Source organism: Garra rufa, chromosome 13 (genome assembly GCF_049309525.1).
Source record: "Garra rufa chromosome 13, GarRuf1.0, whole genome shotgun sequence".
NCBI lineage: Eukaryota > Metazoa > Chordata > Actinopteri > Cypriniformes > Cyprinidae > Garra > Garra rufa.
This window is the reverse complement of record NC_133373.1, coordinates 30,657,303-30,682,523: the sequence shown is the minus strand read 5'-3', so window position 1 is coordinate 30,682,523 and position 25,221 is coordinate 30,657,303. Positions and strand designations below refer to the sequence as shown.

Sequence of the window (25,221 nt, the reverse complement as noted above, 5' to 3'; positions counted from 1 at the left end):
GCAACACAAACATCAGCATCCTGTCAGAACAGAAACGATGAAGCAGTCCAGACTTTAGACAAACGTCAAAACATCTGACAGAAATCAAACGCACAGGTTTATTTGCTTTAATTTATGAGCAACAATGCAAGCGGACGACGCCAGATATTTAAAACGGTGAGCGTTTGTGTAATGCGAGCGAGCTCTGTCATTAGCTGTAGTGAGAGAGCTTGAGCTTAGCACTGCATAAAAACACAATATATGTCTGTAAATGTTGCTTTCTAAGATGTAGCATAATGTTGTTGTTTTTTTTGTTTTTTTTTGCTGTATATCAAAATATTCCGGCTTTTCTTTTAAATGGTGGCTTCAGTTCATATTTATGTATGTGGAATCAATGTCATCATCTTCATCACCACCGACACATAATCACATTAAATACCGTTCATAAGTAAATACAAATATATTTGTACGTATGCTATGTGTACTGAATGTTTATATTATTAATTTGCAGTGATATTTTATGTTACTTCAGTATATAACATTGTATTATAGTGGTACATGCGTGAGAAAACAACAACAACGGATTGTTTTACCAATAAAGTGCCACTTCGTTTTATTGTTATGAAAAGCTTTATGCATCAAACATCTTCCATAGGTAACTCAAAGTAGCAAAAATACATACGCTAATTATAATCTGTAATGTTTTGTTTTCAGAAAATATAAGGGTGGCAGTTTAGATGTCCATCCCACAGAAAAAGCCCTTGTTGTCCAATATGAAGTGGAAGCTATGATCCTGGGGGAGATGGGAGACCCAATGCTAGGAGAGCGCAAGGAGTGCCAGAAGATGTAAGATCATTCAGATATATGGAATAGTAGGCAAACTGATTGTGTTTATTGTGTGGTAGGTTTTTACAGCTAAAATGTTCCTCCAATTGCAGAATCCGTCTGAAAAGCCTGAATTCCAACACGGATATTGCGTCTTTAGCACGGAAGGTAGTGGAGGAGTGTAGACTCATTTCCCCTTCCAGACTTCCTGAGGTGGAACAGTTATTGTTCTACCTGCAGAACCGCAAGAAATCTGCTGGTAAGCTGAGAAGAATGGGGTAAAATATTAAAAATAATGCTTCAGTGCTTTACTAATTGTTTATGTTTTGTATACTCAGAAAAGAAAGAGAAGAAACAGATTAAGCCAAGAGACCTGACTCCTTTTGAAGGCATGGAGGTATAGTTTTTGCATATCATATGTGATGGTTTTTCATTGAGTTCTCAAGCTAAATGAATAAAAACACTTTTGGCAATGCCTTATCTTGTGTCTTGCAGCTTGATGAGGAAGCCAACATTAATAGCATAGATGACTATGTTGAGCTCCTGTATGAGGACATCCCTGAGAAGATCAGAGGAGCTACACTCATCCTCCATTTGGCTCGTAATCCTGACAACCTTGAGGAGTTGCTGCAAAACGGTGTGTCACACACTGGAGCTCATGACTAAAATTAGTCATTCCACATAAAGCCTTACTTTTAGTGTTCAAACACATTTACATACAGTGGTGGCCAAAAACAATAGTATATTTACTAGGTAAAAATGGTTTTAAGTCAGTTATTTTTATCTTTTGCTGTAGTGTGTCAGTCGGAAATATCAGTTTACATGTCTAAACATTAATTTTGCCATTTATTGTAATAATCCAGTGAGCTTTTTGTTTGCACAACAGCCAGTGCTCCACACAGAGATTTGATCATCATCACCCAGTCCATCTGGAATGAAAAAAACAGAACAAACTGAGACAGATTAAAATCAGAAGAACTGTGGCAACGTCAAGAGATGCGTCAAGCGACCTACCTGCAAAGCTACAATACTGTTAAAAGTTGTAGGCACTTGTGTAAAAATGCTGTAAAATGAGGATGCTGTAAAAATAAGTCAGAAATAACTTTTCTTTATCATTTAACTTCTATTATATAATTAGCTTAGTTAAATTAACATTTGGTGTGACTATCCTTTGCCTAAGGTGCACTTGCGCATAGTTTTTCAGATAGCTTTGTAGGTAGGTCTCTTGACGCATCTTGGAGACATTGCCTCAACTCTTCTGGTTTTAATCTGTCTCAGTTTGTTCTGTTTCCTCATGTCATTCCAGACAGACTGGATGATGATGATGAGATCAGATCTCTGTTTGGAGCACTGGCTGTTGTCAGACTCCTTGTGCAAACAAAAATCTCACTGGGTTGTTACAATTAATGGCAAAATGAATGTTTGGAAAAAGTGATACTTTTTACTCACACACTACAGCAAAAGATAGAAATAACTGATTTAAAACCATTTTTTAGCTGGTGAAAATACTGGCGTTCTAATAGTTTTGGCCACCACTGTACTATATAACAAAACTAGCTCTGGTTATGATGGTATGACTGTATCATTAAAAGGATAGTTCATCCTAAAATGAAAATTCTGTCGTCAATTACACACCCTCATGTTGTTCCAAATCTGTATGACTTACTTTCTTCTGTTAAACATAAAAGAAGGTATTTTGAAAAAAAAAAACTTTGTCCCTGCAATGAAGGTCAGTGGACTCCAATCTTGGACCCTGATATTTTGTAAAATATCTTCTTTTGGGTGTGAAACGAGGAAAGTCATACATGTTTGGAACAAACTGATGGTGAGTAAACAATGACAGATTCATTTTTGGGTGAAATATCAGCCACTTTTGTTGGATGCCATATTTAGGAAAATATGATTCTCATAGACATTCTCATTCTATTATTTTACGTACCTCATTCATCCCTTCTTAAGAAAATTAGCTTTAAATCCCAATGTTTCTCTCCTTACCCTTATGAAAAAGGGCTCGTCGTATTCGCAGAAAGACTTTATACACTACTGTTCAAAACTATTAAGTAAAATTACATAAAAAAAAATTATTAATAATTTTATCCAGGAAGGATGAATTAAATGTATCAAAAGTGGCAGTAACAATTTTTACATTGTTACAAAAAAATGCTTTTTCAATTAAGCTCTGTTCTTTTGAATTTTCTGTTCATCAAACTCTCAAAAGTTACCACAAAAATTGATGACACAGAAGACTAGTAATGGCTGTTGGAAATTCAGTTTTGCTATCACAGAAATAAATTACACTTTAAAATATGTTAAAATAAAAAACAGTTATTACAGTTAATAATTTTTTTCTTATTTTGCCTAAATATTTTTTTCCCTTTAATACTGCCCTTCGGAAGCTACAGAAGCTACTTACATGTTTTCCAGAAGACAAAATAATTTAAATCTTCAAATTCAAAAAGTTTTTGCACCCTGGCTCTTAATGTTTCTTTATTGTTTTTTCATTCTAAAGCATCATAAAGAACCTTCTGTAATAGTTGCATATTACAGTCCCTCAGTTGTCCTCAGTTGTGTGAAAAGATGGATCTCAAAATCATACAGTCGTTGGAAAGGGAACAAATACACAAAAATGCTAGCCTGGCTAACGCCAGACCACGTTATGACTTCGTCATGATTCGTGGTCTGGGAACCACATGTTCATTTTCTCGTATTTGAGGCGTGGTTTACGAATGCCCAGAGCCGTTTATTGGGCGCTACGAATGTCTATCAAATGCGCCTGTGCGTAGCTCATAGCCAATCGTTTCAATCATACCGGATGACGTATACAAAGCGATGGTTTAACGCCAAAAGTTGCTCTTTTTTCAAAATAAACTTGCGTTCTAAACTACTTAGAACACTATCAAAGGGGCCGTTCACATGTCGCGTCTTTTGCACGCTAAAGTTCGTTATTTCAAATGTAGACGCGCGGTATGCGTGCGCATAATGGAAGCGACGCGGTTGCAGAGCGGTTTGGAAAGGAGAAAGCGACGCGCCTAGCGTTTTCCACGCGTTTTAGGCGCGACATGTGAACGGCTGCATCGAATGATAACTTGCTGCCATGCTGGATCCATAGTTATAAACAAACTGCTTCGGTGAGTCGCGACGCACATAAGGCGTCATCGTCTTGCTGCTCCCTCCCCGTTCTGTGATTGGTTCCCTATCTGAGGTGTAAATTTGGTCCATGGTTTCCATGCTACCTTCCAGCGTGAATAAAATCGCACTGCGCGGAAGGCAGCATGGGGACACCCAGGCTACAAAAATGCTGAAAAACCAAAGAATTTGTGTGACCTGAAGGATTTTTCTGAAGAACAGCAAGCAGTTTAACTGTTCAGGACAAACAAGGGACTCATGAACAACTATCACTAAACAACTATCATCATTCAACACAGTATTAAGAATCAAGTGTATGTAAACTTTTGCACAGGGTAATTTTTATGAATTCAACTATTATTTTCTCTCGTGTTAACATCTTTTATGTGAAATATCTTATTCAGGTCAGTACTAAATAAAAAATAACATCCGTCTTATTTTGGTAAAATAATTAATATTTTGCAGATTCTGCAAGGTGTGTTTAAACTTTTGACTTCAACCGTAAATATATATATTTTTTTGATTTTCACTAAACTTAATGCCACTCATAGCAAACATTAGTAAAACAGAGTACAGTGGTTCATACATTAAAAAAAAGAAGTCTCTTCCATTTCCGCTTTCTCTCATGTGTCCTATCTCTTTGACCGCTTTGGTCTTTGTAACTCTCTCCATATTTGTAGTACTACAGTCTGTTTTCCACTTTCCTCCAACTGCTTGCCCTTTAGCATCTACCGTAGTGTTATATAGTGTAATTTGATTTTTACCCACAACTCATTTTCTCCTTTGCAAGTGTGTTCTTTCTTTTCCCATTAGCCCATATCATAACATATTCTCCATATTCACAAGCAGCCACATATTTCAAACCATTGCCACTTTGTATTCATAACGTGAGTTCTTTTCATGAGCAATGAAAGCATTTAGTGTTTTGTCTGCTCTCCCACAGAGACTGCTCTGGGCGCGCTGGCCCGGGTCCTGAGGGAAGACTGGAAGCAAAGTGTCGATTTGGCAACCACCATCATCTACGTCTTCTTCTGCTTCTCCAGGTAAACGGGCTACACATCTGCACGCTCTAGCCAAAACTCACTCTTCAGTATGATGGGTGTTGTGCGCCAAGCTGAGACACAACAATGGCGAGAATATATTTTCTTACATGAGAATCATTACACTTAATACTCCTATCATAATACGACACATCAGCTGCTGTCAGGACTCATATGAAAAGCGAGGCTGTAGGTAAATGTGAAAACTAGAATCATTCTTGAATCTCTGCCCTTCTGATGTTATTCTACTGAAGTCTGCGACGGTTTGGTTAGCATTCATCATGCTGTCGGTGAGCGAGCGTGTTTGACATGGGTTGAGGCTTTATTTTGGCATGATGAAGCTTAGGCAAACACGTTTTTTATCTTCAGTTTCTCCCAGTTTCACGGCTTGATCACGCACTACAAGATCGGCGCGCTGTGCATGAGCATAATTGAGCATGAGCTGAAGCGCTATGACCTATGGCAGGACGAACTGCTGAAGAAAAAGATGGCTGATATCCTTTCAATGTAGCAGGGGTCGTAGGTGAAAGGGTGACAGGATGTCAGAGAAAGGCTAAAGGTAAAGTCATGCCAAGGGTCAGGGGGCATGGGTGTTGTGTTTTAATTAAAATGTTGCCCTTTAATTACTACTCTGAACACAAGGGTTTAATAAACAAGGTCCTTGACTTTTTGAACGGGACGATGACCCGGACAATCAGAACCTGAAGAAGGAATACGAAAAAGCCCTGAAGAAGTACCATGGATTGCTGACCAAACAGGAACAGCTTTTAAGAGGTAGAAACCCACACACCCACAAAAAATGTCTCATTTTACAGCTTGAAGATGTTTTGACTAGACAGGCTCTGATGGAAATTTTGGCTGATACTGACACCAAATATAAGCTTCCAAAATGACTGTTGTGGCCAATTTTTTTTGTAAATATGCACTGATCTGTACAGTATTAAAAATCAGTTGTCTGTGACTCTGGACCACAAAATACATTTTATGGGTCAAAATTATAGATTTTTTTAATGCCAAAAATCATTAGGATATTAAGTAAAGATCATGTTCCATGAAGATATTTTGTAAATTTCGTACTGTTAATATATCAAAACTTAATATTTGATTAGTAATTTGCGATTAAAGTTGATTTTTCTATATTTATAATATTTCTATATTTTATAATATTTCATTTTTTTTGCACCTTCAGATTCTACATTTTTAAATATTGTCCTATCCTAAGAAATCATACATCAATGGAAAGCTTATTTATTCAGCTTTTAGATGATGTACAAATCTCAATAAAAAAAAAAAGTACCCTTATGATGACTGGTTTTGTGGTTCTGGGTCACATTTTCTTACTAATGGAAGACAAGGGCAGTGGTCAATAATAATCATTATTTTCAATTATGTTGGTGCAGAAAGTGCACTGCTATTTCAAACAAACAATCGCAAATTAAATCGGACATTAAAATATGAAAAGTGCACTAGAAAAGATTATTTACATACATACTGCCATTTAAAAGTTTGGGGTTGGTAAGATTTTTAAAAAATGTTTTGGAAAGAAGTCTTTTATGCTCACTAAGTATGCATTTATTTTATTAAAAATGCAGGAAAAACTGTAATATTGTGGAAATATTATTACAAATTTAAAACGACTGTTTTCTATTTTAAAAAGTTTTCAAATGTAATTAATTCTTGGGATGGCAAAGCTGAATTTTCAGCAGCCATTACTCCAGTCTTTAGTGTCACGATGTCCTTCTAATATGCTGACTTGGTGCTCAAGTAACATTATTTTTGTGAAAACCATGATTTGATCAGTCATTGATCAAGAAACATTATTTGAAAAAAGCCTAGAAATCTTTTGTATTATTGTAAAAAAAAAATAATAATTTCACTGTCGTGTTTGACTCCAGACTCCGGATATAGATTTAAAAATGTATTGATAACTTTGCTGTTTGTTGCCTATTTCATCAGTTGCTCTGTACCTGCTGCTGAATCTGTCTGAGGACACTCGCACAGAGCTGAAAATGAGGAACAAGAACATCGTCCACCTTCTGGTGAAAACGCTGGACAGAGATAGTGAAGAGCTACTGGTGCTGGTGGTGTCCTTCCTCAAGAAACTCAGTATCTTCTTAGAAAATAAGAATGACATGGTAAGGAATACTCTTTATTTATTTATCTATATTTATTCTGTTAAAGGGATAATTCACCCCAAAATTAAAATTCTATAAATTATTACTCACCCTCATGTCGTTCCAAATTTGTAAGAACTTCATCTTCGGAACACAAATTAAGATATTTTTGGTGAAATCTGAGATCTTTCTGACTCTCCATAGACAGCAAGGGTCCTACCACGGTCAAGGCACAGAAACGTAGTAAAGACATTGTTAAAATAGTCCATGTGACATCAGTGGTTCAACTGTAATTTTATGAAGCTACGAGAATGCTTTTTCTCGGATTTCATCAAAAATATCTTAATTTGTGTTCCAAAGATGAAAGAAGGTCTTACAGGTTGAGGGTGAGTAAATAATGTAATCCCTTTAAATTTTAGGAGTACATTAAAATAAAGATGCCCTCAAATCTTACGGACATGCACTAATAGCCCCACAACTTCCATTTTGATTTCATGGGGTGTTTAAATGCTGTGCTTAAAGACTGCAACCTGAAAGGTTGCAGGTTCAAACCCCACAAGGCTACACCACCCCAGTTGTTACTTTCTTATTATAACTCTCTCCTTTCTAAATCAGCCACACCTGTTCTCATAACTTGTTACTTATGTGATGTTCTGTATTACTTCAAGACAGTTTAGCTGTACTGTTTAGTCAACCACTTATCCCACACTTCCTCCACCTGCAACCAATCACACACTTAACCCTAGAACCAAGGTTATCTCAGCAACCATTTATTTGGATTCATTAATCAGCTAATTTCTGATCTTCTAAATTAAACACATTTATCAAGGCAGCCGAGTAAAGATTGTTACGACTTTGACAAATGCTATGCAAAAATAACACATACATACACTCATATGATTAATTTAACACTTTCTATCCTGTGGAGATGACGGTTCTGTCACGTTGTCAGGTTGTAGATGTAGGGAGTTATTAACATTGAAGGCTTGATTTGAAAACTGGTTCCAGGCTGTGAACAGTGGCTTTAATGGGGATCATGTTTCTGCTGGGCTCTCTGTCTGTGGCTGTGTTTGACCACAGCTGGAACAGGCAGATGTGTTAACAAGCAGAGCCACAGGCACATGACTAAGAGAACTAACTGACTGACCTTACACCAGTCTCTTGCATCACTTCATCACAATCTACTCTCGCTCTTTGATAGGCTGAAATAGATACAGTAGAGAAGCTGGCCAAGCTGGTGCCCTGTGAACACGAAGATCTCCTGAACGTCACTCTTCGCCTTCTCCTTAATCTCTCGTTTGACACCGGCCTCCGCAGCAAGATGGTGCAGGCAGACCTTCTACCCAAACTCACCACACTGCTAGGTAAGATTCCTGCAGGTGTTTTGGACTGATTTCCATGGTTTTGTTTAATTTCATTAGAACTGAAACCCTATTGTAATTGTTAGAATGGTCATGATTCAGTGATCTCCATGTAAAACTCATTGTGCAAACAAAACCGTAAGTCATAGAGACTTGAAACTTGGAGGCATGGTAGTACTCACACCATCTACAATGTGAACAAGCCTCACCCCAGTTGTCCTGATGGTGGACGCTACAGTGAACAAAAGTTTGAAATCGCTCATAACTCATAACAGTCGCAGGCTCAAGTGTCTTATGTCATTGGAATACTTGGCTCATATTTATTTTTTTTTTATTTATTTTTTACTATTTTTGTGAACTAGTCCTAGGTTTTTCACCTGATTGAAACCAAACCAGTGCAGAAAGATTGTCTGGAGAGTAAATATCAATAATTATCAAAAAAAAAAAATTGAACTTTCACGTGAACTTAAAACGTGCAAAGTTTTAAGGAGATTGGACCACAGCTGGTGCTAGAACAGTCTTATGGTGCGTTCACACCGGACGCGACTTACGCGAATAAATCGCGTTATTCGCGCGTAGTTGGATGCTTGAACAAGTTTACTCGCTTCATTCGCGCGTGAAATTCGTGTCATTCGCGCGTGACGTTTACTTCACAACAGACGCGAAATCGCGTCATGGGAGGGGTGTCTGCCACTCGTCAGCGGGAAAGCAGTTGTAAAATAGGTGAATGAGCTCAATTTGCTAGCTTTAGCTTGCTTGTAGTCTCAATATGTATATATATGTAGGTCAAATTGAGTAAAGAGCGTTTTTTAAAACTTACCAGATTGTCCGACCTCTTCACTCACTTTCTTCCAAGCAAGATCCTTTTTATTCCTGCTTCTGTAAAAGTCCAAAGATGTATCGTACAGCTCCGAGTAACCACAGACAGCAACGGTGATTTTGTCCTCCATTGTTGTTTCGGATTTCTGCCTCCGTCACTACTAGAGCAAGCTCCTGATTGGTTAACGCGTCGCGAATTTTCGCCAAAGTTAAAATTTTTCAACTGGCGCGCGTCAAACACCGAAACGCTCAATTCGCGCCATTTGCGCCACCTCATTTGCGCGAATAGCGCCGCAGGAAGGTCTATCGCATCTTTGCATTGACTTAACATGTAAATCACTCTCGCTTAACGCGCCATTCGCGTCTGGTGTGAACGCACCATCATTCGCACGTTTCGCGCCGCAGGATGGCTATTCGCGTCTTTGCATTGACTTAACATTTAAATCACTCGTGCTTGCCGCTTCATTCGCGTCCGGTGTGAACGCACCATTAAACGTTAAAAAAACATTTCTATGGCAAATTACCTGTATTTGCTAATTTTAATTTTTTTCAGTTATTGATTTAGGTGGTTACAGGCTTGCTAATCAATGTCTTTTTCAATTTCCCTTTTTTTGCTTAAATGCCTTAAAGCACTTGAACCGCTTTATTGCTACTTGCAGCTATATTTTTATTTATTTTAATTATTTATTTATTAATTTTATTTAAATATTTTTGATTTTATTATTTTTATTTTATGTATATTAGTAGAGATCAAAATATAATGTTGGTGCTTTTTATTTAAAGCTATATCTGTATCTAATTTCTTTTATTTATAAAACTGTATTATTATTATTATTATTATTATTATTTTTATGTATACTCTTAGTATAGAGAGGACAGCACATGAAGGGAAGAAATAGGGAAATGTTCAAAATTTTGCAAGCTGGTTTGAAACATACTTCATTGATCCTATTTTATCTCATGTTTATGATTTCAGGTTATTGTCTTTATTGTTAGTTATTGTCAGACTTGCCATGTTACAACAGCATAAGTCTTGCTAAATCTACCAGTCGTTTGAGAATGTTGTTGTGTTTGAGAATGCAAGCGTTTCTCAACCTCGTAAAGCAGTTACAATCTGGCTCTGTCCTGTCTTTCAAAGACCACTTCCCGAGATGAAACGAAACACACGATTGGTGCATGGACTACATATACAGGCGTGGTTGGCTTTGGCACCAACAATGTGTTTTTTACAAGGCCTCAGGGGGGTGTCATGTGTCCCGTGCAATTAATGTAATATATTTGTTAAAAAAACAGCTTCGGCTCTAAAGTAAATGTTGTTCTTCCAGCAAGAGGGAAGTCCACATTTAGCGGCTTATGGAGATTTTTCTCTCTCCGTCAGACACATACAACTACTCATTCTTTATGAACACTTTGGACCGGCTGCCAACAGCTAATGGTCCTTTGCACTAGTGTGGATGATGTGATGTTTTTGTAAGTATTTTTTGAAGAAGGTGTGTGTAACCTCTGCTTTTATCTGCTTTGTAAGAATGTGACGTCCAGTGCTGTCAGAGTTTTGCAGATGCCTCAAGAATCTTCAGAGTGAACCGAATGAAGCTAATATCTGTTCTTCTGCCAGAAGACCCTTTAAGGGTCATGACCTTGCTGATAAGATGAAAGTGGAAGCTTCGTATCCTCTCAAACCTCCTTGATGAATTATCTCAGAACCCACTGATCGACAACCCCCTCTCACTTCACACTGCAGAAAATGGTTTTCTTACATATTATGTTTGTCTACATTCTTAAAACGAAATTAGATATTAAGTCTTATTTTCTAAAATATGTACAAAAATTAAGTAAGCTTATTCTTAGAACAAGAAATATTAATATGAAGTAAATGTATCTTGTTTAGAAAATAGAGAAAAATTATTGCTAATATGAAAAATATAACAATGTTGGCAGGGAAAGTAAAATACTGCTACAAAACTACTAAAAATATAGTGAAATTAGGGTTTATACTTATATGAAAGCTTTCCATTGATGTATGGTTTGTTAGGATAGTACAATATTTGGCTGATATACAACTATCTGAAAATCTGGAATCTGAGAGTACAAAAAAATCTTTAAAGTTGTCCAAATGAAGTTCTTAGCAATGCATATTACTAATCACAAATTAAGTTTAAATATCACGGTAGGAAATTTACAAAATATCTTCATGGAACGTGATCTTAATGATTTTTGGCATAAAAGAAAAATCGAAAATTTTGTTCCATACAATGTATTTTTGGCTATTGCTACATATATACCCCTGGTTTTGTGGTCCAGGGTCACATTTATAGAAGTCTAGATAAACAAGTCAGCCTCACTAATAGAGTAATCAATATTGAATGGCTAGCTGATCATCTTGACCCCTTCCTTTGGTTTACCATTAGTGTTTACTCAATGTCTTGATCAACTCTGAAGGACATGGGCGTTTAGGGTTGTAGTGGTCGCCTGAAGGCCTGGCTGCTGTGGCTTTTATGGCGGTTGGGTGGTTTAAATCTTGCTGGGGTGTAATTGAAGTTTAGCTCTCCTGCTCTCCCCACTAAACGCACCCTGAACAGGATAATGAATTTTTAATGGGCTTTTTTCTCCCAGGCTCCGGGGCTGTTTTGAACATTTTTACAGGCCCTTCTCCTCCATCCTCATAAAGGATCCCCCGTTTTCCTCTCCCGACGCGGCAGGCTGAGGCGTTAACTCGGATTGTGCGTGTGTGTGTTTGCGCTTGACCTCTGAGTGTGCGCTAGAGCTCGTTTGTACGCTTGTGTGTGTCTTGGACTAATGAGAAGCACATGTGTGGGCCAATCTTGGTGCTAGCGCTGCAGAGCAGCTTGGCTTGAAGTTATTAATGGCAGTAAAATATATGCTTCCTCCTTTTTTTCCCCAATTAAATGGAGAAGCCCTTCTCTTTTCAGGGGTCTCTGGGAGCACATCTGGCTCCAATAGGCTGAGATAACCTTGCCTAAAGGGTCCATGGCCGGCTCCGACCCGTCCCCGCCCCCTCTTCCCTCTCTCGGGGTCTGGGTCTGTCTGTCTGATTAAGTTGGAGGCTCAGGTTCTTACCAGGCCCAGGTTTCGCTCTGCTTTGTGAAGGGAAACTGCTTTCTCAGGGTCAGAATTACTCAGGCCTGAAATAAATACCAGATCTTGAAAAAAATCCAGAGATTAACAAAGTAATTCTTGCAGATTTGCTTTCACTATTTTAAGGCTACTGTTTAAAAGTTACAATTTAGAAATAACTGTTTTCTGTTTTTAATAAACTTCAATATGTAATTCATTCCTGTGAAGGCATTACTTCAATACTCCAGTCTGTAGTGTCACATGATCCTTCAGAAATCATTCTAATATGCTGATTTGATGCTCTAGAAACATTTATTATTATCAGTGGTGAAAAAAGTAGATTTTTTCAGGCTTCTTTGATTAATAGAACGTTCAGAAGAACAGTATTTTTCTGAAATTAAAATCTTTTGTACCATTATAAATGTCTTTATCATCACTTTTGGTCAAATTAAAGCATCCTTGCTAAATAAAAGTATTAAATGTATAATCCTCCCCCACCCAAAAATAATCAAAGATTCCTGAAAAAATGTTCCTTAACTGTTTTAAATATTGATGATAATAATAATAATAATAATAATAATAATAATAATAATAAATGTTTCCTGAACAGCAAATCAGCATATTAGAATGATTTCTGAAGGATTATGTAACACTGGAGTCATTATGAAATTTTATCTTTGATCACAGAAATGAATTACATTTTAAAATATTTTTAAATAGAAAGCAATTTTTTTAAATGACAAAAATATTTAAAAATATTGCTGCTTTTGCCGTATTTTGAATCAAGTAAATGCATGCTTGGTGAGCAGAAGAGAATTCTTTAAAAAACATTAAAAATCTTCCTGCTCACAAACTTTTGACTGGTACTGTAGGTCCACAGTACTGTGTGTCTCATTCCACTCCCTAGTTTCCTATGACATGAATCCTAAACTGAAATTCTGGCACTAGCAAAGGGCCTTGATCCACTAAATACTGGGACACTCGTGACTCGAATCAGAATCGAATGCTCCTGTTTATTCGGCTGTGTGTTTCTACTAAAGAAAAAGGTGTAGTTCAGGATACCTTGAATATGCAGAGTGTGTGTCTGTCTATTCATGGCTTGTATGTGTTTGTGTTTCAGGAGACGAAGCGCAGAGACAGATCGCCATGTGCATTCTGTACCACATCAGTATGGACGACCGTTTCAAGTCCATGTTTGCCTACACGGATTGCATTCCACAGGTGAGAGGTCAGCCTGCATTAGCATAATCTTATAGCAGGGGACAGGAGAGCTCTATATACACTTTCACACCATGTCTACACCAGGCGCGACCGTTGTCCCATTGCGGCAAACCGCAATAGCTTTAAGCTGTCTACGTTTGATGCATCAAATTCAATTCATTTCTAATGTTTTCGGAAGTAGCGCAAGCAAATGCAGTACGTAAGAATGGCATTAGTTTACTGTCTTGTTGCGTCACGATACTTTGCATCAAGTTCTTTCAAACCCGTAAGACCTTTGTTCATCTTCAGAAGACAAATTAAGATATTTTTGGTGAAATCCGAGAGCTTTCTGACCCTGAGTAGACAGCAATGCAACAGACAAGTTCAAGGCCCAGAAAGGTAGAAAGGACATCATTAAAGTAGTCATGTGACATCAGCGGTTCAACTTTAATTTTAAGAAACTACAAGAATACTTTTTGTGCGCAAAGAAAACAAAAATAACAACTTGATTCAACAATTTCTTCTCTTCTGTGTCATTCTTTGATCTTCTCTGTGTCAAAAGGGTTCTTGTAGCTTCATAAAATTAAGGTTGAAATACTGATGTCACATGGACTATTTTAACAATGTCCTTACTACCTTTCTGGGTCTTGATTGTGGCAGTAGCGTTGTTGTCTATGCAGGGTTAGAAAGCTCTCTGATTTCATCACAAATATCTTAATTTGTTTTCCAAAGATGAACAAAGGTCTTACGGGTTTGTAAAGACATGAGGGTGAGTAATTAATGACAGAATTTTCATTTTTTGGGTGAACTATCCCTTTAAAGTGTAAGAATAAAGAAAATAGCAAGGCCCTTCATGAACAAATTGGGTGACTAGAGAGATGAAAACATGGTGATTGCAGGCTGGGGGTTACCAAGGTTTTGGTGGGGCGACTGGATGTTGCATGCGAAAGCAGGGCAGGTGCCAGTAAGTCTAGCCACAGTGATTTAGGCTGCAGGGCGGCTGCTATGTGATACTCAGTATGGGACTGTATGCTTTGCATACTCACCGCTGCCTCCTTACACTCTCTCTCCGGGCCTCCTGCTTATCGTTAACGTCAGGGGGCGATGTTGACAACCCTTGACCACTCCAGCCCAGCTCTGGACCTCTGCCCAGTCCCCTTCCCCCCCAACGCTCCCTTCCTGGACCCCTACCGTCCCCTCAGGTAGCAGAGTCCGGTCCTCTGTTCCGCTCGGGGTGTGGTGACGCTAGCCAAGCTAATGCAGAGTGACATGTAAGGTTCGTGTCTAAAGTTAGGATTCGCTTGAGAAAATCAGGAACCCCTGGACGTCTGGGAAACTTACAAATTGGGTGCGGGAGTTTGGAAAAAATGTTTCAGGTCTGTCGGCTTTTTCATGGGACAAAGGCGGGTTTGATTAAAGTTCTAGGCGGGTCAGGACTTCAAGGTGCTTGCTGACTTTGTTGAGTTGGATCTTTTAGAAAAGAAGGGCACACTTGAGCTTGAAGCTTTTGGGTATGAGGTAACTGGTCTAAAATCGAACATATACACACACTAGCTGACTTTGAGGTCAGTAAGTATTTTTTTTAAAGAAATGAATACCTTTTTTCAGAAAGGATGCATTAAATTAATCAGTGAAGTGACAGTAAAGACATTTATAATGTTACAAAATATTTCTATTTTAAATAAATTACATTTTTTGAGGAAAACATTCCAGGATTTTTCTCCATATAGTGGATTTAAATGGTGCTCAACGGATTGAAGGTTAAAAATGTAGTTTCAGTACAGCTTCAAAGAGCTCTAAATAATCCCAGCCAAGGAATAAGAGTCTTATCTAGTAAAACGATCTGTCATTTTCTTAAAATAATTAATATTTATATACTTTTAAATGGCTGGGCCCTTTGAAACTGCACTGAAACTGCATTTTTAACCTTCAATCCATTGAGCACCATTGAAGTCCACTATATGGAGAAAAACCCTAAAATGTTTTCATCAAAAAACTTAAAATATATTGAGCACCACAGCTGTTTTCAACATTGATCAAAAATGTTTCTTTAGCACCAAATCAGCACATTATATCTGAAGGATCATGTGATACTAAAGACTGAAGTAATGACTGCTGACAACTATATGTTTCGTTTTGTCAGGTCATGAAGATGTTGTTTGATTGTGGTGAGGAGAGGATTGACGCTGAGCTCATTTCCTTCTGCATAAACCTGGCTGCCAACAAGAGGAATGCCCAGATCATGTGTGAAGGTGAGAATAGATACAAATGTGCAAAACCGAAAAACACAGAAGAGCAGGCTCAGTGCTTAATTGAATGTTTCCATTGAAGGCAATGGTCTGAAGATGCTGATGAAGAGAGCACTGAAGCTAAAAGATCCTCTGATGATGAAGATGATCCGAAATGTATCTCAACATGATGGACCTTCTAAAAATCTTTTCATTGTGAGAGTCGAAGACGAGAACACATTCACCCATACAAACCCATAAAGTTTATTGTAAAGATTTTATAGATGTTTACACCATTGAAAATTAATAAGCATGTGATGTGTTTGAGGACTATGTTGGAGACTTGGCGGCTCAGATCGGACTGAAGGAAGAGGAGGAGTTTGTGATTGAGTGCTTGGGGACTCTTTCCAATCTTACCATTCCTGATCTGGACTGGGAACTTGTGCTAAAGGAGTACAACCTGGTGCCTTTTCTCAAAGACCACCTCAAACCAGGTTGGTCTCAGTTGAGTTTGCTTTTCTACATCACAATGGAAAATATATGAGGCTTTTAGTCTTTTGTGATATGTGACTTGCCTTTAATTTTCTTCTGTAGGCTCTGCAGAGGATGACCTCATTCTGGAAGTGGTGATCATGATTGGCACCGTCTCCATGGATGACTCCTGTGCCGTAATGTTGGCCAAATCAGGCATAATTCCTGCTCTAATAGAACTGTTGAATGGTAGGAAACATTCAGATGCCCAGAGGTCTTTAAAGTGCCTGTTTTAACGTTTTTTGTTTTTTTTTGACATATGTGACCCTGGACCACAAAACCAGGGTCATTTTTCTGAAATTGAGCTTTATACATCAGTAATATAAAACAATAAAAAAAGCTTCCCATTGATGTATGGTTTTAGGATAGGACGATATTTGGCTGAGATACATCTCTGGAATCTAAGGGGGCAAAAAAAATCACAATATTGAGAAAGTCACCTTTGAAGTTGTCCAAATTAAGTTCTTAGCAATGCATATTACTAATCACAAACTAAGTTTTGATATATTTACGGTAGGAAATTCACAAAATATCTTCATGGAACAGGATTTTTACTTTATATCCTAATGATTTTTGGCATTAAAGAGAAATCGATCATTTTGACCCATACAACATATTTTTGGCTATTGCTACAAATATACCTGTACTACTTAAGACTGGTTTTGTGGTCTAGGGTCATATGTTAGTGGAAGTAGATAAATATAATCACTTTTCTTCCTTCCATCCTCAGCCCAGCAAGAAGATGATGAGTTTGTCTGTCAGATTGTGTACGTCTTTTACCAAATGGTGTTTCACCAGGCTACCCGAGATGTCATCATAAAAGAAACACGTATCCTTCATCCCGTAAAACCTGCATGATGATGATGATGATGATGCTGTTTTTCGGTCATACATGGTTTCTATTTCAGTTTTTTTGTCTTTGACTATTGACTTATCAGAGGCTCCAGCATATCTCATTGACCTGATGCATGACAAAAATACAGAAATACGCAAAGTGTGTGACAATACATTGGACATCATTGCTGTGAGTATGCACTAGCAGTTTCAAGTTGTTTATCTCATTTACATCAACTTTTGAGAATTGAAAACAGTTGGTGTCAATGTCAATGAGTCGAGGGGCCTGGTAATGATCAAACAAATATCCGTTATGCACACAACCCTTTTTACATCCAATTCATGTTGAGTAACCATTGTTATTTTAGTATTCTTTATAGACCAATTTGGAGTAGATGTCACAGTTATGTCACCTGCAGCTGCGTGCGCATTGTGGTGGCAGAAAAATACTGGTAACAAGTTGAGGGAAATGGGTAAAATCCATGGAATAAGAGAAAAAAAATTAAGGTTATGCCTTTGGATGTCAGAATTGGAATGCAAATAATTTTTATAGAATACTGTCGTCAAAGACACCATTTGAAGCCAAACACAAACTTTTAAACGGACAGACTAATGGATCAACCTGCTATGATTACTCTGCTTTTAAAGCATACATTTGATTTAAACAATTTGTCTACTTAATATTCAGTTACAGGATGAAATACCATTTAAACATATAATATTTTACATATTTTTTTCCAATTTTATCTCACAATTCTGACTTTTTTATTCTTTAATTCCATGGAATTCCATTCTATATCTTTATATCTTTATTTTTAGTATTCATTTTAATTTTAGTTTAAGTTTTAGTAAGTCTGCCAAGTGCTTTTCTCTTTTTTTATGCTTCTGTTTAGGTTTTCTATTTATTTAGTTGTACTTATTTTAGAACTTTCAGAACATTTATATTTTTTTCAGCATTAAACTGCTGTTTAAAAGTTTGGTATCAGTGAGACTTGTAATGTTTTTCTAAAGAACTCTCTTATGCTCATCAAGGCTGCATTTATTTCACAGAAATATTGCAAAATGTTATTACAATATAAAATAATGGTTTCCATTTCAATATACTTTAAAATATAATTTATTTCTGCAATGCAAAGCTGAATTTTTATCAGCTATTGTCTCACATGATCCTTCAGAAATCAAGTCTTTACTTCGCTTTTTATCAATTTAACATATCCGTGCTGAATAAATGTATTTGTTTTCTTTCAGAAAAGAAAGAATAAAAACTTACTGACCACAAACTTTTGAGCGGTAGTGTATATTGTTGTAAAATGTTTCTATTTTAAATAAATGCTGTCTTTTTGAACACTTTATTCAAGAATCCTGGAAAAGAATATTAGGCAGCACAACTGTTTCTAGCAGTGATAATAAATAGGCTTTTTGGAATGATTTCTGAAGGATCATGTGACACTAAATATTGGAGTAATGATGCTGAAAATTCAGCTTTGCATCACAGGAATAAATTAGATTTTAATGTATATTAAAATAGATAAATATTATTTTACATCAGAATAATATTTCACAATATTCTATATTTTCTCTGTATTTTTGATCAAATAAATGTAGCCTTGATGAGCATAAGAAATCTTATCCCAAGCTTTTAAACAGCAGTGTATCTATTAACGGAAATCTGTTTTAATCGTTTTAGTTTTAGTTAACATTGTGAATCATCTTCTTCCTCTATTAGTTTGAGTTAAGAAGGAAGTCCATCCAATTGTTTTAACCAGCACTTAATTGCTAATGATAAATATGGCACATGCGGTTTGTAGTCAGGGTCATTTGACATAAAAGACTATTGGATGAACACCGTTGCTAGCGGGTTAAATGTATAAGCTGTTCTGAAGCAGCTCTGTCACGTGTGATCTGTCCCAGGCCTCAGATTAATGTAATTAGGGTTGGTCTTGAGGCCAAGGGAAGTGTTCCATACATCTGATCGGAAAGGGCCATTAAAGCGGGGAGCCACATCAAAGAGAGAGGAGGAGATGCCTGCTTAGTGTCACGTGTGGATGGGAGACAGAACGCAGCTCCGCTAAATACCACACACTCACATACACGTTGTTGGTCATACTTTCCTTTTTATTCTTAAATGTTACACACATGAAAATCTGATGAATATTATTGAATTTATTTTAACCAGTTTTTCTACTTTTGTCTTGTCATACTCAAGCCTTTTGCCCTTGTGGTAGCGGTTTTTAACCCAGACAGGAGAAGTCATTCATAATTCATTTTTACATGCTATTTCTGGATACGCTTGAAGACTTTTTTTTCCCGCTCAGATTTACTTTTAAAACACCCAAACCTGCTCTGGATCCAAATGTTCACTAACGCCATGAGCTCAGCTATGTGAAGATTGATTAGCTAGGGTATCAGACCACATTCATCGCTGTGATTGGCCACAGGAGTGCAGCATGTGGTGTTTTTAATGCTTTACAATGATGAATATGTGCCCTGGCAGAAAGTGTCACTGTGCATGCCGTTAGGGCCAAACCGGTGACAATGAGGCCTGTTTGAGGCTTGGGCCTCAGGTGGCCATCAGAGCCCCAGGCCTTCCACCCCATGAGGGGATGATTAATCAAAGAGCCTGGTTGCATAGCTTAGCTATTTCCACTATCCTCAAAGAGGTTTTATTACGCTCAGTCCCTGTAGAGTTAAAATAAACAGCTACCATGTTAATCCGTCTGCCAAGCAACACAGCGCACCTGATTCATCCCACATCTTCGGTATGGCACATGCAACGAGGCAATACAGGCAGAGCCTTTCTGTGTCCTGTGCTAATGCTCTGGCTGTTCTCTTTGTCTGTGTCTGCAGGAGTATGATGTTGAGTGGGGCAAGAAGATCCAGAGTGAGAAATTCCGCTGGCATAACTCTCAGTGGTTGGAGATGGTGGAGAACCGGCAGATGGATGAGGCAGAACCTTACATGTATGGAGACGATGGAGAACCTTTTCTCCAAAATGGTGACATCCTGGAACGGCCAGACCTCTTCTACAGCGCAGGTTATATTGGACAGGGATTTTAAGAAATATAGCTGCATTTAAAATAGTAGTTCTTATTAATAGGGAGTTTACATTTTATATTTTTGATACATGTCGACATACTTTGGGTTAGGGATTTTTAAATATTGTTTTAAGCAATCAGACATGACTCCTCATTTTGGCATTTTGGGAAAAAAAGACAATTTCAGTTTACATTTTGATTTTAGTTTTTAGCATTTTAATTAGGTTTTAATTCATTTTAATTAGTTAAACTAGTCAAAAGTAACACGGATATATTTGTAGTAATAGCCAACAATACTTTGTATGGGTCAAAATGATCGATTTTTCTTTTATGACAAAAACCATTAGGATATTAAGTAAAGATCATGTTCCGTGAAGATAATTTGTGAATTTCCTACTGTAAATATATCCAAACTTTTTGATCAGTAATATGCATTGCTAAGAACTTCATTTGGACAACTTTGGAGGCAATTTTCTCAATATTTAGATTTTTTTAAATGACCATTATAACTGATTTTGCGGTCCAGGGTCACTAATATTAACCTACTATGGTGGTTCTCTGGTTTCACTAAAAATAGTAAAAAATCTATAGCATGTCTATCATATATACAGTTGAGGTCAAAAGTTTACAAAATGAGATTTAAGAAAAAAAAATATGAATGAAAAGGTGTCCTTTTATTGTTTACAAAGAAATGTGCAATTTAAATATGGTTGAGGTCAAAAGTTTACATACACCTTGCAGAATCTGCAAAATGTTAATTATTTTACAAAAATAACAGGGATCATACAAAATGCTATTTTTTTATTTATTTAGTTTTGACCTGAATAAGATATTTCACATAAAAGACATGTAGTCCACAAGAGAAAAAAAATAGTTGAATTTATTAAAATGACCCTTTTCAAATGTTTACATACACGTGATTCTTAACACTGTGTTGTTACCTGAATGATCTACAGTTGTGTTTTTTTTTTTTTGTTTAGTGATAGTTTGTTTGTCCTGAACAGTTAAACTGCCCGCTGTTCTTCAGAAAAATCCTTCAGGTCTCACAAACTCAGCAATTTTGCAAAAAAGTTTTTCAGCAATTTTGTGTATTTGAACTCTTTCCAACAATGACTGTATGATTTAGAGATCCATCTTTTCACACTAAGGACAACTGAGGGACTCATATGCAGCTATTACAGAAGGTTTAAACGCTCACTGATGCTTCAGAAGGAAAACACAATGCATTAAGAGCCAGGGGGTGAAAACTTTTTGAATTTGAAGATCAGGGTAAATTTAACTTATTTTGTCTTCTGAGAAACATGTAAGTATCTTCTGTAGCTTCTGAAAGGCAGTACTAAATGGGGAAAAAAAAGATATTTAGGTGAAATAAGAAAAAATGTGCACGTCTCCATTGTGTTCAAAAGTTTTCACCCCTGCCTTAGCACTTAATAATCGATTTCTTTGTGATTCCTGCAGATGGAATAATTCCAGCAGATGGTGCCATTAGTCCAGAGTTCTACACAGACTACCAGAATGGAGACCTGTTAGGACCACAGGGTTTCCCCAGCAGGTACATTGAAATATGATGAATTAGTCAAACTGGCTTTTGTTATTACTGCATCACACACACACACACACACACACACACACACACACACACACACACACACACACACACACACACACACACACACACACACACACACACACACACACACACACACACCTTTGTCTGCTAGTTTTGTTGCCTTTAGCCAGGAAGGGCTCGAAAGAGCTGCGTCAAAGAGTCCTCCGGCATCCCAGCAGGCCGCAGTGCTTCTCCAACAGTAATACCCTCAGCTTTGAGAGTAAACACAGCTCCCTCTATTCAGCTTTTTCCAAATCTGCTTCAGTTGCCATATACCTACTGTTTAGGGGTTTCAGCAAAGCACTAATGTGATGACTCGATGCTATGATTTATGGTGTGGCCCACTTTGTGTGGAAAATATTTGAGCTTTGTTCCAAATATTCAACTCGGTAATCGAAGAGGGGATTATTTGATACGGGGGCATTAATGATAATACAGTGACCCCTTTAAATGATTAGACAGAAAGAAAAGAGACTGATCTAACAAAAGGGAGAGCTGTGAGAGAAAGGATGGAGTCAGAGAAGAAGAGGCGCTGAAAAATAAGGGGCAAGTGAATATGAGTTGGAGGGGGGCGGCAGAGGAAGCCATGTTTTTTTTCACAGCTCTTTGTAAGCGATACCTGTAGAACACACTGAGAGTGCACAGGGAATTGGGCGGCCTGAAAGTGTGGTTTTCATTTTGTCCGTGTGGTGTTAGAGATCCAGGTTAACACAATAATGAAATCCAGCCTAGGTTCCCCTATGCCGAGCCAGGAGCCAGACACACTGGGAACGGCTCTTTTAAAAGCCTTTAATAGAATCACTTTTATTTATAGAATAGCACAGAGCAATCTTTCATTTAGCACATAAAGAACGCTTAGTTATTTCAGATGAAAAACACAAATTTTTGGCTGCATTTGCTTGAAAAATATGAGCTCCTCATTATGAATGTTGTGATTTGACAAAAAACACATCGGAAGGTAATTAATAAAATATTTTAAAGTAAAATAAATGTATTTTATAACCTTACTTTTAGTAAAACATTGTCAGGGCCAAGCAGGAACAAGTACAGTTCACCCAAGAAGTATTTAAACACTCAAGCCTCACAAAATGTTTAAAAGACGTTGCATTAGAAAGTGTTAAACCAAGTGGAATTTATTTATTTAACTTTCTTTAGATACTTTCTGCTGGCAAACGTTATGTAACATGTCCACAGTTAATGTGATGAACTACACCTGTGGTTACTCTGCCGGGACACCTGGGTGAACTTATGGGGAACTGACTTCATATATTCACTAATAGAGACCAGTTGGTTTAAAGTAATAGAACAAATGGCTACATAATTAAAGTCAGCTCTGAGAAAAGTCTAGCATCATTTGTTTGCTGATAACACTTGATTTGATATACACTACCAGTCAAGTTTTTGAATAGTAACATTTTTTATGTTTTTTAAAGAATTCTCTTCTACTCATTAAGCCTGCATTTATTTGATCCAAAATATACCAAAAACAATAATATTGTAAATATGTTTACTATTTTAAAAAACGGCTTTCTATTTGAATGCGTTTTAAAATGTAATTCATTCCTTTGATCAAAGCTAAATTTTTAGCATCATTACTCCAGTTTTCAGACAGTGTCACATGAAGATTCAGAAATCATTCTAATATGCTGAAACATTTTTTAGTATTATTATTAATATTTAAAACTGTTGAGTACATGTTTTCAGGATTCTTTGATCAATAGAAAGATCCAGATATCAGCATTTATCTGAAATAAAAAATCAAAAAATTAATTATAGAATTAATATAATTCTTTTGGTTTTACAATCTATTTTTATTTGTGAACACTCCTGGTGTGAATAAAAAAAATAAAAAAATGTGAAATGTTCATGTTGGTCATTTTCCTTGAGGAATTAAAAAAATAATTCTCCTTGTTTAAGAATCAAATTTTTAATTTGGGAAAACTCCTGGTGTAAAATAAAAAATAATATATATATAATATGAAATGTTCCTGTTAATATAATCCTCAAGATTTTAGAATCTTAATTTTTAATTTGTAAATACTCCTGGTGTGTATTATGAGTTTAATATAAAGTATAAAAGTATAAATTATAGAAATTAATTTTTATTTAGCAAGGATGCTTTAATTTTTATCAAAAGTGGTGATAAAGGCATTTATAATGTTACAAAATATTTCTATTTCAGATAAATGCTGTTCTTCTGAACTTTATATTCGTCAAAGTAACCTGAAAAAAATATATTCAGATAGAAAACAGCTATTTTAAACAGTAAAATTTTTTCAAAATTGTACTGTTTTTGCTGTACTTTGGATCAAATAAATGCAGGTTTGGTGACCCAAAGAGACTTTAAAAAAAAAACATTACGAGTCAAAAGTTTTTGAAGATTTTTATTGTACTATTTTCTTAAAGGTCAGTGTTTTTTAAATATTTATAAATAAATAATAGTTATAATAAGTTTTGTCATTCACCCTTGTGTCATTTCAAATCAGTCATAAGAAAATATGGAAATATTTATGGTGATTTACACATTTTCTTTGTCTATTGTAATTATATAGAAAAGAGCACCTTATTTTCTCCTTTTGTGTTTCATGGAAGAGAGTTGAATTTGGAAAGACATGAGGATGAGCTAATTGCAGAATTCTCATTTTCAAGTACCAGAGGAAGGAAAGAGACTGGCAACACAGACACTTTCCTGTTAAGAGGTTTCCGGGTGTTTTTTACAGGATCTCGCCTTAGTGTTAACTCTCTGGGGCCAGACATGGGGATCTTTTTTCATCTGTGTCCAGCCTTAGATCTTCAGATTATCACTAAGTGCAGTGTGTGTGCGACCCTCGAGTGTAAAGAGCCAACGGCTGTGTTACATAAGATAGTAGAAGAATAAACAATATCGCCATCTTGAATGACTTGGTTTAGATTAAACGATTAGACAAATGACCCTATACGGAAAAAAGGTTGGTTTCAGTAACTATTCACATCATTATTTGCAGAAACCTTTGAAAAAATGTCATCTTTTCAACTTTCCTGGAAAGGATGACAGCATCCCTATGGGATGAATGATTCACTGCAAGAATGATTGTAACACAAACACACACTTTTTAAGGCTTGTCTTGTACCTGGACACTCTTTGGAGTGATCATTTTATTTATAACACACTGCCTTTTACTTCCCATCAGCCCTTTTGAACTTATTCTGTTAGTTATAAGCTTCGGTTTCAGCCAAAGTCTTTGACATCCAGTCTCTCCTCCCCAAGCTTTTTAACAAAGTCTGAAATTTCCCCAGACAGCAGTGGTGTTCCTCAGAGGATAAAGACAGGCTTGCTGCCCAGAGAGGGCGGGTGTACTGGGAGTGAAGGGGGTAACGCATGTAACCGATCGCTGGAAGTGATTTGGTCTAAAAACAACACGGCATTATGGGAGCTGGAAGGGGCAAAGCAAACAACCCATATTTT

The 25,221-nt window shown here is 36.8% G+C and overlaps 1 protein-coding gene across 1 annotated transcript in view; it reads left to right on the top strand.

Moving 5' to 3' along the window:
• kifap3a (kinesin-associated protein 3a) overlaps positions 1 to 25,221 on the top strand; it is a 28,128-nt gene continuing 2,907 nt past the window's right edge. The window contains exons 1-19 of the mRNA XM_073853225.1: positions 1 to 156; positions 694 to 825; positions 918 to 1,063; positions 1,143 to 1,201; positions 1,300 to 1,441; positions 4,874 to 4,973; positions 5,340 to 5,464; positions 5,646 to 5,744; positions 6,927 to 7,105; positions 8,286 to 8,448; positions 13,460 to 13,560; positions 15,683 to 15,791; positions 15,871 to 15,983; positions 16,096 to 16,261; positions 16,362 to 16,487; positions 17,029 to 17,127; positions 17,237 to 17,322; positions 19,980 to 20,166; positions 21,626 to 21,719. Of these exons, the coding sequence (XP_073709326.1) occupies positions 125 to 156; positions 694 to 825; positions 918 to 1,063; positions 1,143 to 1,201; positions 1,300 to 1,441; positions 4,874 to 4,973; positions 5,340 to 5,464; positions 5,646 to 5,744; positions 6,927 to 7,105; positions 8,286 to 8,448; positions 13,460 to 13,560; positions 15,683 to 15,791; positions 15,871 to 15,983; positions 16,096 to 16,261; positions 16,362 to 16,487; positions 17,029 to 17,127; positions 17,237 to 17,322; positions 19,980 to 20,166; positions 21,626 to 21,719 (2,258 nt within the window). The 5' untranslated portion in view covers positions 1 to 124. The remainder of the gene's footprint in view (positions 157 to 693; positions 826 to 917; positions 1,064 to 1,142; positions 1,202 to 1,299; positions 1,442 to 4,873; positions 4,974 to 5,339; positions 5,465 to 5,645; positions 5,745 to 6,926; positions 7,106 to 8,285; positions 8,449 to 13,459; positions 13,561 to 15,682; positions 15,792 to 15,870; positions 15,984 to 16,095; positions 16,262 to 16,361; positions 16,488 to 17,028; positions 17,128 to 17,236; positions 17,323 to 19,979; positions 20,167 to 21,625; positions 21,720 to 25,221) is intronic.